Genomic DNA, 15,562 nt, shown 5'->3' on the forward strand with positions numbered 1-15,562 from the left:
ATTCAAAACGAAGTGAGGTTTTATAATAAAATTAAGAAACACTATTACAAAAAGGTGCATATTGCCTTTATTAAAGTCATCATTTAATCAGTGACATTATTATAATTAACATTCTATCAAATCTTGAGACAATGCAACTTCGCACATCACATTAGGTTTCAATGCATTTCTTACCAATACACCAGCTTCTTCCATAGAGATGCATGTATCACAACGTTTTTGCTTTCCATTCAAAGAGTATTCGCTTTTTATTACAAAGCTTCAAGATATGATATAGGTACAAAATACATACTGGCTGTCAAATTTTGTGACATATTCATTGCTTTATTGAACATAGTTTCCACAGAATACAATTCACCAAACTTCATGGAAATTGTCATTTTTTAGTTCACGATTCAAGTGTTGAGTATCTGTAGCCACACTTTTTGTAAAATGGGTGCGTGTGAATACAGTCGATGTATATTATTTTATGGAAATTGTGATGTATTTTCAGTTTATCTGGAAATACAATGCACGATTCAAAGATCTCTACACATAGAAAATAATTATATTATTTTTAGTTGGTGTTCTGAAATACTCTCATCGCGTAAAGTGGTCTCAACAGACTCCAATTTTACAATTTTCTTTTTTCTTTTGGATGTAGTTAACGTATGATATATTAGAATACCTGCTATATTGTATTTTTAGTTTAAAGTTGCCTTCCAACTTCTGTAGGTTATAGATTTCTTCTATAATTTCGTATTAATTTCCACGAGTTCAAAAATGTTCTTCCTACATGTAAGAAATCTTTGAGTCATGTAGTGTATGTTCCGAAATTGGAGATTGTTTACTTTTTTATCATTATTTCTTGGTATAATGATTAACCGCATTATACAAGCGATTTACGCAAAATTAGTTAAACCATTATACAAATAACGATTGAAATTAATTAAAAATACTAATTATGCAAATTCAACAGTTTTTTACAGAAAGAAATAATGATGTGGTAGTTCTCACTGGCTGGTGATAGAAACAATAAATTGATGCATAGAAAAACACATATCATGAAAGCCTATTTGTAATAATAAACTTAATTTACAATTTTATTTTACTCTGTATACGTTCTAATTCCTCTTTCATTGTTGGTAACGAATCTTAAACAGTAGCCTACATAAGTAACTTCGCCAGTGGCAAATTAAAGAATCTTCTTAAGGGTGGAAGGCGGATAAGTTGCAGTTGAAACACATTAAAATTCCACACATAAACATTACGAATTTATTTGGCGTTTTTCTCAATTATCAACACCTGTTTTCATAAATTAAAAATCGGAAATCAGAACGAATGTCAGTCATGTAGCCTATGTGCCATTTAAAAGGTGCAAACTTGTAATATCATGGTAATAAATTTCATTCGGGCTATTTTAAAATGGAAACTGTTGGACTATTGCAATAAATTACTGTAAATATCAGTCTTATAGAAAAATTAATCAATGTCCTAGTGAAACTATAATAATAACTAAATATGCACATATATTAAATTAATTGGATTATGTTGCCACATGATGTATAGGCTACAATAATACAATTTCTTAGTTTACTGCAAATCATGCCTGTTCATATAACCATATTAATCAAAACTACCAATATTTGGAATTACGATCAGTCATTTCTACTGTATTAAAAATAAATATCTAACATAGAGTTGAAATATCACTTTCTCATCAATAGAATACAATATTTAAGCATTAAATAATCTGTCCAATCTGTAATTGTTGGAGATACAAAGTGAGAGAAGACGTCGATATTATTTTTTATATAATAGGACAGGTTAATAAAAAATAAAACCTGACTGCTTGTGTTTTAAGTTTTCAATAAATAAATCATTGTTCCCCAGCTTCAATATACATTAAACAATATTTTATCAGTTTTTGTGGGTACATTATACATATGGCCATCTAACTGTTTGGTTTCAATGTTAGATTAAGTAGCATCTCTGAAAATATCAACTTTGTACAATACAACATATCACATTAAATATTTGGACTATGTTCTTTTTTAGGAAATGACTATGGCACTGTTCATGAAAATATCATTTCCTACATTACAAATAAGGAAGCGATATGAATTTTGAGGTTGTGGTTGTATGGCAAATATAATTTATTTTTCAGATCATTAAACTATATGATTTCTACAGAAATAATAGGTTGAGAATGTAGGCTATACGTCATTTCTGCACATATCATTTGAACGATAAATAAATGCTTTTGAGTGAGTATGTAAACTTCAATGAGAGTAAAGCATTATATTGGCCAAGTACGAAACTTAATTGCACAGAAACACGAGTTTGAGCAAACAAAACATCAAAGCTTCAAGCTTAGTCATGATGCAAAATTGAAATTACAGTTACGTCAAAGTAAGTCGTTGTTCTCTTTGATTTAAACCATTACATCTTCCCTTGGGAATAGTGTCAAATGAATGTATTTTTTTAAAAGAAAATACGTTAATTACGTAATATTGCTTTCATCAACTGAAATTATTTGTTTTTAATTAATGAAATAAGCAACATTTTGTGGAAGAAGTGCTACATATTGTTAATGAGTTGTATGAATAAAATCATGTCTTTGGCATTTATTTGTAATTGGTTATCTTGTTTACTGGCCTTCATTGATGGCATTGTATCATTGCATTTTGATTAAAATGTGGTAACCGATTGGTTGACTAGAATTAGTGTTGTATATTTCAACATCTGACTGTAAAAATACCATTGACTATTTATCGACTGTCTTAGTATGGAAGAAACTGCAATACCAGAAAAGAGTATGGCACAAAATTTCACTAGATTTTTTATCGTCACCACCATACAAGTTGATGTATATTTCAATATTGTAGATAAGCACATTTACTAGTCGTTCCACTCGTTACAAAAAGTTAGATTCTTACTTTGCTGTGGGTTCATGGAATGACTTTCAAACAACCACAAAATTGCAACGTTCATTTAGATTTCACTAGAATTGACAATGAATTCTTTGAAGACAGTCTATATCTTATGTATATTTATGTACACACTTTTATACAACACACTTTCTTCACTTCTGTCTTCTAATATTTGTAGGTACGAAAATACACACACTTGGAAGTAGTTTTGGGGAGCTAAATGTTAAGTCAGTAACATCTTCTGGAGGATTCTGGGTATTTGTCCTTAAGCTCAGTTTTAAATTGTCGGAACAGCATTCGGTTTCTTTCCTGATCTACGTCCTTTTCTGCGTGGAAGGAGTTCGGAGTCTTAAGTCCCAAGTGGACCAGGAAGGCATTGTTGAGAACTGAAAACTTGTAGCCCGCAACGTGGAGTTCACAGACCTGCAATGAGAAGTTACAGATTAATATTAGTGGCATTACAGTACAAGTATTACTGCAGTATGTTTCAAACGTTGCCTAACTCTTGAGTGAACATATTTTGTCCTGAAATTTTACTTTCGACTGTAAATTTGTTGCATCTGGCAACATCAGCAGATTATGTCGTGGAGCAAGGCAAGTTTGTAAGAAGTATAAAAACAAAAACTCTTCTATATATATATAGTTCGAAATGTATCAATGAACTTACTAAAAATATACGTTTCGGTGCATTTAACCTTACAAAAATAAAGCTACCCTCTGTGCACTGTAACATACCGTGAAGATACATGAAGGTTATGTGGAAGTAGGGCTTCACATACTCACAATATTGGCCATTTGTGATGTAATCAGCAGCACACTCCGACCGCATTTACTTGTTCCTCAGGGTTGTTCCCAGGTACCCATTTATAAGTGGCTGGGTTAAAACCAGAGTCGCTCTATATAGGAACATTGCTGCTCAAATCCCCCCCGGGAACCGAACCCGGGCTCTCATGTAACACTCAGCCACTGTCGCTCTACCGACTAGATCACCGCTAACCCCAATATTCACACATACCAATTCTCTTGTTATGGAACAAGTCGAATAATAAAACACAATTTTAACATAATATATTTTATGCTCTAATTTACTGAAGTATTGAACTATACCTTGTCCCAGCTAACTCTGGAGCAGGCTCACGGCAACAAGTCTCTGCGCAAGTAGTGACGCGAGACGGCTCCACCAATGAACATGTAAGAGGAATGGAATTGCGTGGAGTGGGGGAAAGCGACTGTAGTTACCAGCCTTCCCAGCAGCGTGTACCGCTTCGCTCCGGCTACTCAATTTCCCTCGCTTCTCTGACGCTATGCGCGGCCTCGCTCCACAGTTAGCTGGAACAGGGTATAGACGAAGCTCACAAGTCTCGATTTTTAAACTGTGTTCTCTGTGTTGTCTCTGTAGGTATAAGCAACACATTCTTCCAAATGTGAAAAAAAAATATTGTAGCAAATACTTGCAAGTAGCCAATGGTGTGGCGGAGTGGTTACACAACGTGCTAGGACTCCAGGGGTTCCGGATTCGATTTCCGGCCTGGGCATGAGTGTTCTTTGTGAGTGACCCTTTTCCATATTCATCATATCATCATTTATCCTCATGTTCGCAATTAGCCCAAGTGAATGAAAGGCGAAGTAAAATAAATCAAATGAATCAATAAATGGCGTCGCTAGGAAACTTCGGGGGGTAGCTCAAGATTGTTTCTCTACCTCATTCTTTCTTCCTCATCCCTATTCCTACTTGTTCCTATCTCCTCGTTTCTCCTATTCGCATACCCTCTAATGCCCCGCCCCAAAATGTCCTCAACACCACACGTACATTTTTCATAAAGGTCCAAGTTATGGCCATTTGTCTGTAAATTTGTCCTTGCACCTCCAAATGGAGAATTAGGGGGTCTGCCGGATATCGTCGCCTTGTAATCAAAGGATTCGGGTTCGATACGCAGCGAAGGCACATAGTGGTGCGCATCGCAGTACCCATTAGCCTATCTATGGATACGATGAACTTAAAACTCAGATGGAAAATTAGGGATAAAGCCCTGATCTTTCTGTGAATATTGCTTACTCTCTTTCTGTCATTTTTCCATTTGATTATTGCGCTACACTTTCTATCTATGCCCTTCTCACTTTATCACTCTATAACTGCGTGATTCTTGTTCTATTGTATAAACCACCCTAAAAAATTCCCTATTTCACGGTGGGTTATTTCACTTGGTGACGCTCCTGCAAGAACCTTTTCAACCGCGACAAGTTTACAATTCCATTAAATAAATAAAGACGGACTTGCCGTGAATTTGACATAAAATAAGATGGCGATTTTTAAATTAGTTATCTTTTTCAAGCCAAGATCAGGCACAGAAACGTTTACTAAATAAGTGGAACAATTTTCGATCTCTCATTTATGAACAATATGTGGGTGTACTACAATGTACAGTTAATCAATAAAATTACTTCCAAATATGTTTTATTTACATTTAGATGAACTCTTTCCTTAATATAATAAAATATTCTCCTCATTTGTCTCTTGAGAAGTTTTATAGGGCATATTCGAAATTTGATTAAAATATTTAAATACACTAATGAATTCTGCATGCTTCGAATTTATAATCAGCTTAAAATTCACACATATTGTTATCATACTGACATCTATGCACGATGAATTGCACCAAAGATATAGAAAATATAACTTGAACGCAATAAAAAAAATAGTAGATTGAGTTGTATCTTTTCAAATATGTTAAATAAAGAACCAAATGCTCGTGTAACTAAAACTATTAGTAGAGTCTGCTAGTGAGTAAACTAGTTAAGTAGATAACTACACGGTGGTCATAAGGTCTTTCGCACACAGAGAGAATTAAGTTCGGGTTGGATCAAGGCTGCTAGGATTTTATCTATCATCATTTCTTTTTTTTATCTGTGTTGCAAATGCAGGAAACGATAAATTTAACCCTTACAGTATATTAACATTCATTCCATTCATTATTTTCGTTATTGTAAACAGTTTTCACACATCTTACGGTAACGTTTTGGGAATTCTAAGAAAATACCTGATAACATCTCAGAAATTAAAAGAACAAGGAACCTTATTATTCTATTCTCAAATCTATATTAGTGAGGTTACAATAAAATTGATGTTTTGACGTTTTGACAGTCAAACACAGTGGCTCCTTCTTTGAGATAAAGAAGGTAAACTACATATGACACATATGGCATGATTTATTTTTTACAGAAAACCAATAAGTCTAGTAATAATAGGTGCAATTTGTGTAATTCTGTTTGCCCGCCATCTGTTGACAGTTTGCAATAACTCTCCGGCCGTCAGTCAAACTGCAATATCCTTAAGGAAAGCAAATGTAATAAATCACTCGTTTGTTTATCTTTCTCGTAAGAGTCTTTGTCAGTCAATAAGTTCACATCATCGTCTCTGTCTTGATAGATCAGATATAAAAAGGAAGCCTTTCATTTTGCTTCCATACTCATAGCTTTGCACATATGCGTGTATTCATTGTTCTGTGTCAAATGGAATAGTTTTCTTATTGCAACCTCTAGCCTTTTCGATCTTGCCCGTCATAGGCAAGAAATTATAATATTATAGAAAAATACTATTATTTTAAATTGCCCCTTTACCTCTAATAGGTAGTTAAATTAAGCGTAAATTTCAATAAGACTGCACATGCCTGGCACTACCATTCCTCAGCAAACTGTCGACTGACTAACCGTTAAAATAGCTTCAAGAAGTTGTAAATTGTTACGATAGAAGCTTACATTACATCAGTTCCGCCCTCTACATGTTCCCATTGTTGAATTTCAATGAAATATAATTTTATTGTACAGGGTGAGTCAAAAGTCAGGTTACACCTTAAAAATTAAATGCATTTGTGCACGCGACGTTTCCAGTTCTCCAGAACCTTTTGCAGAACGTCCGGCATAAATCATGTCTGCACATTGCACAATGCGTTCCTTCAGATGCTGGATGTTCTGAATCTTAACTTTAAATGACCCCAAAGGTAAAAACCATTGGTGTCAGGTCTGGAGACCGCGGTGGCCACTCAGGAAAATCGCCTCCACCTTTTCGTCTTTTGTCAGCATTTTCCTTCACTCACTCGGAAACTTCCTATGTAACCTGACTTTTGACTAGTTAGCAGTTATCAAAACGGACGATAATTTAAATTCGTTAATTATTTTGACTTAATTATAAAGAGGACTGAAATAACGCTTATAATTACGAAAAAGTCAGAGAAAATACTTCTACGTTAAATTAAAGTGAATGACAAAAGCCAAAGTGTACATTGTTGCCAAATTTCTTAGCTATTGTTCGAATGCTCTACCAGGTTATTGAAATTTTCGGGGGATTCCCCCCGAGCCACCCCCTGAATTCCTTTCCCAGTGGTGTAGTCCTAAAATTTTCACAGGGTATACGCTGTTTCGTCAAAAGTTAAATGGAGACCATATTTACATTAACTTTGGATTGTGTTTCCATGAAATAAATGGATGAAAGCATTTAGCTAGCTTCTACTAGTGGAGGCCCACTTTTTGCCACTTTTGTTCCCGCCCTATGCTAAACCTTATGTACCAAGGGAAAATAAACTGTCATTGCCTCCACCCAAGTTTTGGAACCCAATCGCCGCCACTGACTTCTGCTAAAGATGTATTTCATGGTGCTGCTGATGATGTTATACACATAATTTTTATAAAATAGGCATTTTTAAAATAAAAATTATCAAACGCGTAGCATGTTATTGCATTTTATTTTTTTTGTTAATATTGCTTTTGTGAATTATCAGTTTCTATATTTTTAATAACTTTAATAATGCTGCTAATTACATTAAAAATATAAAAACAATGAAAAACCGCAAACAAACAGAAAGCAACAATTCTTGCTTTTTCGTTATCTATGTGTTTAAAACTGTGATACAAGAGATCCACAAATTGTTTCGTTTAACGACTTGAGCCTTTAGAGCCTACCACAAATTGTTGTGGAACAGAGAAAAGTAAGAGGATTGTTGTTGAGACTTTCGCATGGGACTTATTTGGCACTTCGAAAGCTTAAGTCAACTTCTACATTGGTTTTGATAACAAAAGGTAGTTCTCAATAAGTTCACTGCAGTTATGTTAAACTTACATTTAAGTTTCGAGCCACTTTTTCTCACGTTTTCGTACCGTCCAAGTTCCTACGACATACAATGCAACACTTCATACAAAACACTGAATCAATCCCCTCCTTAGTTCGCTGTTTAAAGGTCCACAAAACACTTCCATTAAAGACTTCCTTCGTCACTGATATTCTCAGACTTCCGGACTGCAGATGTCATTGTCATGAAGAGTGTCAACAAATAATGTTGCATGTAATGCTTTGGGATACCGTTAAATTATGCGTAAGTGCACTTTTATTCTTTTCTTTATATCAGTGCTGGTAAATTAATTCCAAAAATGTGATTTTTAGTAATTTCCTCAGCTGATTTATCGCCGCGATTAATCTTAAGAGCAGGAAAGCGAAATAAGAGGAGGAAAAATTATCAAGAGAGTGAAACGCAGCTCTGAACTCTTGCAATTTCCAAGTAGTTACAAAAACTGCCGTTGCGCGGCGCTGGTATCTGCAACTGCACCTCGCTACTATCAAGATCTCGCACACAGTGGCGCTGTAGTCGCGTTTAACTTCCGACGGTATAATGTAAGCTATGCATTCTTAACAATCTCATGTAAAAGATTACTGACGTTGGAATGCGTTTTCAGAATGCCCTGCAATGGTCGTTGAAACGACGATGGAAGAATAGGTTATGCAGGAACATGTGTTTCTCAGTATTTATTCATTCAAGCAAGAGTTTTGGGGAAATTTCTGGATTCTACAACATAACTTGTAAATCAGTGTCGTTCTCATCTCGATTTTACAAGTCTGTGTCCATTTCGTATCAAATTCGAATAGAAAAACAGCCTCGTCTCATCTCTGACCGTAAATCTTCTGTGGGTAAATAAATTAACAGTGGACCTCGAAATTATTATGATGAATTTTACAAAAGAAGACTGTCTTTCGATTTTTTCGTGAATATCGGTGCTCATAAATATTAAGTTTTGGGGACATAAACGGTGTTTCGTTCTTAATGTCCACTACTTTACTCTAGTTCTCATGTCAGTGAGTTTGAGTGTGTTACATATCATACCAAATTTGCATCCCCTCAAAAGGAGCGTCCTGGTCCCAGCGTTAAGAACGTTTTCGTCTTTCGATATGACAAATCCTCAGCACTGTTGCAGCTTTCCACAACCACTCCAAACATATTTTAATAATCCAAAGAACTGGCTGATGACCAAAACTGACTAAAGATGTGATTAATTGTGATTCAAACTACTTTTTTACGGAACTGTAACATTTCGTCTTGTCTACAAGAAGGAGAAATGTGGTAATTTATTCACTATTGAGTAAGGAAATTCCCTCTTTTATTGTATTTATAATTCTCTATTGTTATTCTTTTCTTCTTCTTTCCAGCTTTTTAAAATCTTTCTCAGTAAGCATCTCCTTGTTCATGCTTACTTCCATTCATCGTGGTTATTATTTTATATTTCTGTCCCCCCCCCCTCTCTCTCTCTGTCTATCTCTCGCTTCTATATTTCTTTTTCAGACTCTTTTTCTGCTTCCCTCTTCCTTATTTCTCCATTTTTCCTTTCTCCTTGTGACTTTCGCATCCATTTCTCTTCTTTTCCTATCCCTTTCTCTCAGTCTCTCGCTTCGTTATTTCTTTTATCTTTACTCTCTCTCTATTTCTTTTTACTCTTCATTACCTTTCTCTCTCGCTTCTTTATTTAGCTTATTGTTCATTTTTCTATCTCTCTCTGTCTGCCTCCCTGTTCCTAATTTCTCCTCTCTCTTTGTATCTTTCGCATCTCCATTTCGTTTCATTCCTATCTCCTTCTGTGTTAGTCTCTCTCGCTTCTTTTTTATTTGTTCTCTCTTTTTTATTTTCACTCTTCTTTTCCTTTCTCTCTGTCATGTATCCTCTTCTTTCCTACCAATTATATATAATTTGGTTCGTCTTATTTCCTCTCGTTCTCATGATGATATGATTGATTGATTTGCTTTATTTTACTTCGTTTTCTGCCACTTTTGGCTAATTTGCGAAGATTTGGATGAGTGATGAAATTGATGAACAGACAAACAACTATACCCAGGCCTGGATTCGAAGCCGGGACCCCTGGCGTCGTAGCGCGATGTGCTAACCACTCCGCCACGGGGACCGGCTCATGATGATATGTTAATGAGACGTAAATATATCCAACTTAGGAACACACGTTTTGACTTTGCCCCCACCCCTCCCCCCATTTGAAAATTTCCTGCGGCTGCCCATGGACCTTAGTAACAGAATGAATCAGTGGTAAGTAATTACCTGACTTATCCTATTGAAGCCGTACTGCTTGAACCGTTCGTCGTAGAAGGGCACGGTGTTCCTTGAGATGTAAAAGGGCTCCCAGGGGTCCTTCCAAAGCACTTCGAAGAGGGGGGCGACTCCAGAGCTCGGCGGCTCCTTCTGCCACGTGTCATAGTCCGTATGTACCTGAAAATACAACAACCAATCACTAATTGATAATAATTATTTCTTAAAATTAATAACACAGGTTGTTCATAAAGTATATTCAGTATTGGTTCTTCATACAGTTTAAACTCAATTCAATTAATATAATATTCAGCTTGGAGATCAGCTATTAAATTATCAATACATATGGGATGTGGCAAAAATCTACAAACACTATACACAATGTGTAAAAAATATTATTATCTGTCAAAAACTCAATGTCTTTCAAACTATTTATAATATAAGTGGATGTGTGAAAGACACAAACAGGAATGTTTAGGCGCCAACCGTTCGTAGTGCTAAAGTATGCAAATAAAAAGCACATTCTAAGACGTAAAGTTATGCACTAGTTGGTTCTCAAAGTGTGGTACGCGTTCCCCTGGAGTACACGAACTACTCGAAGGGGGCACGCGATCAGCTCGGAAGAAAAATATCGATAATACCCACACGACAATATTTTTTTTCTGCAGCTGTGTAGAGCGGACTTCATTGTTTCAGGCTTCATAGCTGTAACACTCAACAGGAAAATAAGGCTGATCTTGTCACTAACACTCTTAGCTTTTGAAATCAAATACTCGTTGGAAAACTATAATAGACTAAATTTGGAGCCAAATCTCCTCTTGAAAGTTTCAAGTGCACAACCAGACATCAAGAAACTGTATCAGGCTATGTAGGCACATCCTTCTCGCTAGAAACTCTGAGGATTTACAATAATAATCTCAAAGTTGTGCCTGACAGTTTGTTTACAAAATTAATTTTGTACTTAACTTTTTTCAGTAACTCTGGAAAAATATGTGAAAATTAAAGTTTTTTATGTACTTGTTAGCATACATGTGTTTCACATTTTCATTTTTGTCACTAATTATTCATAAAGATTGTAAACATAGGAACACCCAATAAAATAATAAACGTAGGATTCTAATGTTTATTTGTTTACCATTATCCACATGAAGCCATTTTGCTTCATTGTAGATACACGCCTCCAACATATCAAAAACGGCCCACCAATCAGACAGCCAAAGAAATCCACAAAACCCACTATTCGAAGAAAACCCATGGTTAGGTGTCTACAATTCACCACAAGGAGGTGGCTGCAATTCGAGTTCCACCCACACCCTACCCAACCATCAAACCAAGTAGGGTGTGTTAAATTATGTTAATTTGGTGAGTTCTGGGTCATTTCATAAAAAAAATGTGAAATTGGCGGAGGTGCAAAATGATGTACTCGTATCAAAATAGAATGTATGTATGTAGATGAAATTGATGAATGGACACTCACAAACACCCATGCCGAGGCCAGGATTCGAATCCGGGACCCCTGGAGTCGTAGCGCGATGTGCTAACCACTCTGCCACAGGGGCCGGCGAATATATAAAATCACTCACATTAACGAATTATTAAGAAGGATCGCCTTTTAAAAATAATTGAAAATACCACAGTGCGTCTGTTTTTAAAACGGTACAAAAAAACAATTTTTCAACTAAATTCTAAAATTTTAGGCCTTTTGCGCGAACTCAAAATGTAGCGCATGGTTTTAAAATATAATTTTTCTGTCTTCGGGCAATTAAAATGAAGTATTTAGACACTATTAAAATCCAAAAAACGTTACCTGTATATTTTGAGCGTAAAGATAAAATTTGGTGTTTTTTGTCATTTTTTACAAACTTTAGGCCCATTGCGCGAACTGAAGATCCAACGGTAATATTTTTTTCAATATTTTCCCGTTCATTAGCATGCAAATACGCAACTTTTGAGCTCTATTAGAATTCTATACTCGAAAAATCGATTTTTTCGACCCACCCTACTAGACATCAACCCCCTTAGCCCACCCCTCGTTACGGGGGCCTGCCGTAAGAAAAAGCATGAACAGTAGTGTGCCTCGTGCGAACACGACAATTTCGCACCTCACAGTTGGCAACACTGCATTCTTATGAAATTAGCTGTTTCGCAAATGTTTGATCTCAATTAAAACCGTCTGCACAGTGTGCTTCCTTCCATCTCCTGTTAAGCTGTTGTGGATCTTCCGTCAATTAATACTTGTTTGCAGACGAGGCTTTAGGGCTTCGATTATTCGTTCCTCCAACAGTTGAAAGTAGACGGAACGACTGTCACTTGTTTTTAGGTTGGCGCGCATCGACCGCACGCCCTTTGTTTGAACTACCTTCTTCCAAGACGCCAACGTATTTTTCAGGTTTCTTAATTAACTCTAATTCTGTTGACAGCATAAGAGTTTTTAATTTATTCACGAAAAGAGTCTGAGAGTGATTTATATTTGTATAAAAGTAATGATGGAATTAGACTTTTGTTGAGTTTTCTCTCTCCAAAGCTGGATTAGATGATACTTTTAGTTCTTTTAGATTTATTTACATTTCCTAAACCATCTTACGTCAGCTAGTTAAGCTGTGGCACAGTGGCGTGCCCCGGAATTTTGCAAATGAGGGTAGGACAGTACAGGTTTATGTGTACAAAGGAGAAACAAAAAAGAAGATGAAAGACAAGTTGAAAGAACAAAGGGGATGATGTACGACTTATGAGAGAGAGAAATCCGATATTTAAACACACGAGAGAAACAGGACATGACATAGAGTGGGATGAGGCTAAGCAGATAGGAAGGGAGAAGAGAGTTCTAGTGAGAAAATGGAAGGAGTCAAAGAAATAGAGAAGAAAGAGGAAGAAGACACAATAAACTGTTATGGGGGGCTGAAGATAAACAAAGAATGGAAGAAGGTGTTAGAAAGAGTGGAAAGGACAAAAGCGAGGGAGGAGAACAGAAGGAAAAGGAATGAAGAAAGAAAGGATAAGGAAAGAGAGCGTCAGATAGGAGTCCAAGCACTTTCCAGATGAAAGGAAATGTTTATCTAAATCGCCTGTCAAATGAAACAATGACAGGAGAAGGCCACCTGCTGGAACACCTGGAAAGGAATGTTCGAAATAAACAACTTTCTAATAATCTTGTGTCTGCAGGGGAGTGATTTTCGAGTATATCCATATGTACCTGTTTTGTACCTTATTTCATTTGTGTTTGGTACAGAGTCTGAAGAAGACCCTGCTAGAAGGTTGAAACGTAACATTTAGTTTATGTTTTAAAATAAAATAAATTCTGCCTTGGTCAGCATATTGAGTTTCAGGTTTATGGATTATTTCTTTAAAATTATTGATTGATTTTGGTTATTTTGCTTCGACTTCCTGCTACTTTTGGCTAATCTCTAAGATGAGGAAGAGTGACAATATGATGAAACTGATGCTAAAGGAACACTCATGCCCAGGCCGAGATTCGTATCCGGGACCTCTCGCGTTGTAGCGCGATGTGGTAACTGCTCAGCCACGGAGGCCGGTATTTCTTTCAAATGGGCAGTGGAATAGGAACATTTTTGGTTTGGGGTATAAGATTTCAACCTTTACATACAACACTGCACCGAAGCCCCGAGAACAGCAGGGAAGATGCGCGAACGCTTTTGACTGAAGGTTCGTTTTCTTGTGGTCGATCGATAATACAAACAAAATAAACTTTTTGTGTTTAGTAATTGGAATCAGGGGCGCCGACTTGTCAAAATTATTTGGGGGCCTCTGATCACTGAAATAAATTGATGAATGACTCACTCCCTCCCATTTTTAAGTTTTGGCCTCAGTGTTCGGAATCCCTTAAAAGCCCATGAATTCCTCAAAAATATTAAAATTTTCATTTACAGTTCGAATCAGAATGTCAATTGTTCACGGATGGATATGTCAAGTTTTGTCAACCATAATAGCAAAATATTCCCGACTTTTAATATCCGCTAGCACGGAGCGCAAAACAGATCTCCCTTATATATATCAAGGATCTCGTTCTGAATGTCATTTAAGATCCAGTTGTAGCCCGAACGTCCCATCCACTCTCCTAGTTCATGCACATCTTCTTTTGACACTCTTTTTAGTAAAAATGTTAACAATACTCACAGGAGCCTCCCCCATGGCGCAGTGGTAGCGTCTTTGCCTTGTAATCAAGGGGTCCCGGGTTCGATACCCGGTGGAGGCACAAGTGGTTCGGATCCCACTTTAAACTGTAGGTCCAGTCCCGATTAGCCTTCCTGTGCATAAAGTGGACTTAAAACACCAACTCAAACCAAAACAATACTCACAATTATATACTTAGTATATAGTAATAAGTCATGTGTTTTGCTGTATCTGGTCATAGCCCTTCCCCCCAAAGTTGATGGTCTAGACATTGGTTGTTCAACTGTGGGGAATAATCTCTGAAGAGGGTCCGCGGTCTAGGAAATTTCAAGAACAGAACATTTCAGATGTGTATTTAAAGTTAAGTTCATGTGGCACAATTCAGAGTAAACATTACAAGAGAAGCAAAATAATACATTAGATACTCTTAAGCAAAATTATTTGAGAGGCTCTGCTCCCACATCGTTAACATTGGGGGGCTAGAGCCCCCAAGCCCCATGGAGTCGGCGCCTATGATTACAATGTTTTTTTTTTTTAACGTTAGCATTTGCTACTGTTAATTATTTGAGGGGGTACAAGGGGTTCAATTTGGATCAAAGGATTCAGGGGGTTATATTCATCCTTCCAAAATTCAGGTGGTTCAATACAAAGTGCATTCAAATATTTGCCTTTTTAAGAACATATCATTGAATAACCTTAGGAAGGAAACTCATTACGTCGGAAGGGTGCAATGGCGCAGTGTTAGCGTCGTCGCCTTGTAATCAAGGGGTCCCGGGTTCGATAGCCGATTGAGGCACACAGAGGTTAGGATCCCATTTTAAACTGGAGGTCTAGTGCGGATTAGCCTTACTGTGCATAAAGTGGACTGAAAACACCACATGAATCAATCATTACGTCGGCACGGCATGGCACGGTTCAACACATTCCGGCATACATGAAAATGATTGCAAGAACATCAACCTATTACAAGCACCAGAAGAATCGAAGTATGATTAATAGGGCGCGGAAGTTGATGGCCAATAAAATATAAAAATTACCTAAAATAATAAAAAAAATACCAAAAAATTCTTCCTCTTAAAATGAAAGTTGTTATGTTACAGGGGAGTAGTGCAAGAATTCGATAAAATCCGTTGTTTGGTGTTTTAAACTGCCTCTTTAGTTTTC

At 36.5% G+C, this 15,562-nt stretch overlaps 1 protein-coding gene across 1 annotated transcript in view; it reads right to left on the reverse strand.

The window, feature by feature from the left end:
* Positions 1-69: 69 nt before the first annotated feature.
* LOC145980711 (beta-1,4-glucuronyltransferase 1-like) overlaps positions 70-15,562 on the reverse strand; it is a 1,164,154-nt gene continuing 1,148,661 nt past the window's right edge. The window contains exons 5-6 of the mRNA XM_083113777.1: positions 10,280-10,447; positions 70-3,335 (exon numbers count right to left, since the gene is read on the reverse strand). Of these exons, the coding sequence (XP_082969903.1) occupies positions 3,141-3,335; positions 10,280-10,447 (363 nt within the window). The 3' untranslated portion in view covers positions 70-3,140. The remainder of the gene's footprint in view (positions 3,336-10,279; positions 10,448-15,562) is intronic.

This window comes from Lepisma saccharinum, chromosome 28 (assembly GCF_977018435.1).
Source record: "Lepisma saccharinum chromosome 28, izLepSacc3.1, whole genome shotgun sequence".
In the NCBI taxonomy this organism is placed as follows: domain Eukaryota; kingdom Metazoa; phylum Arthropoda; class Insecta; order Zygentoma; family Lepismatidae; genus Lepisma; species Lepisma saccharinum.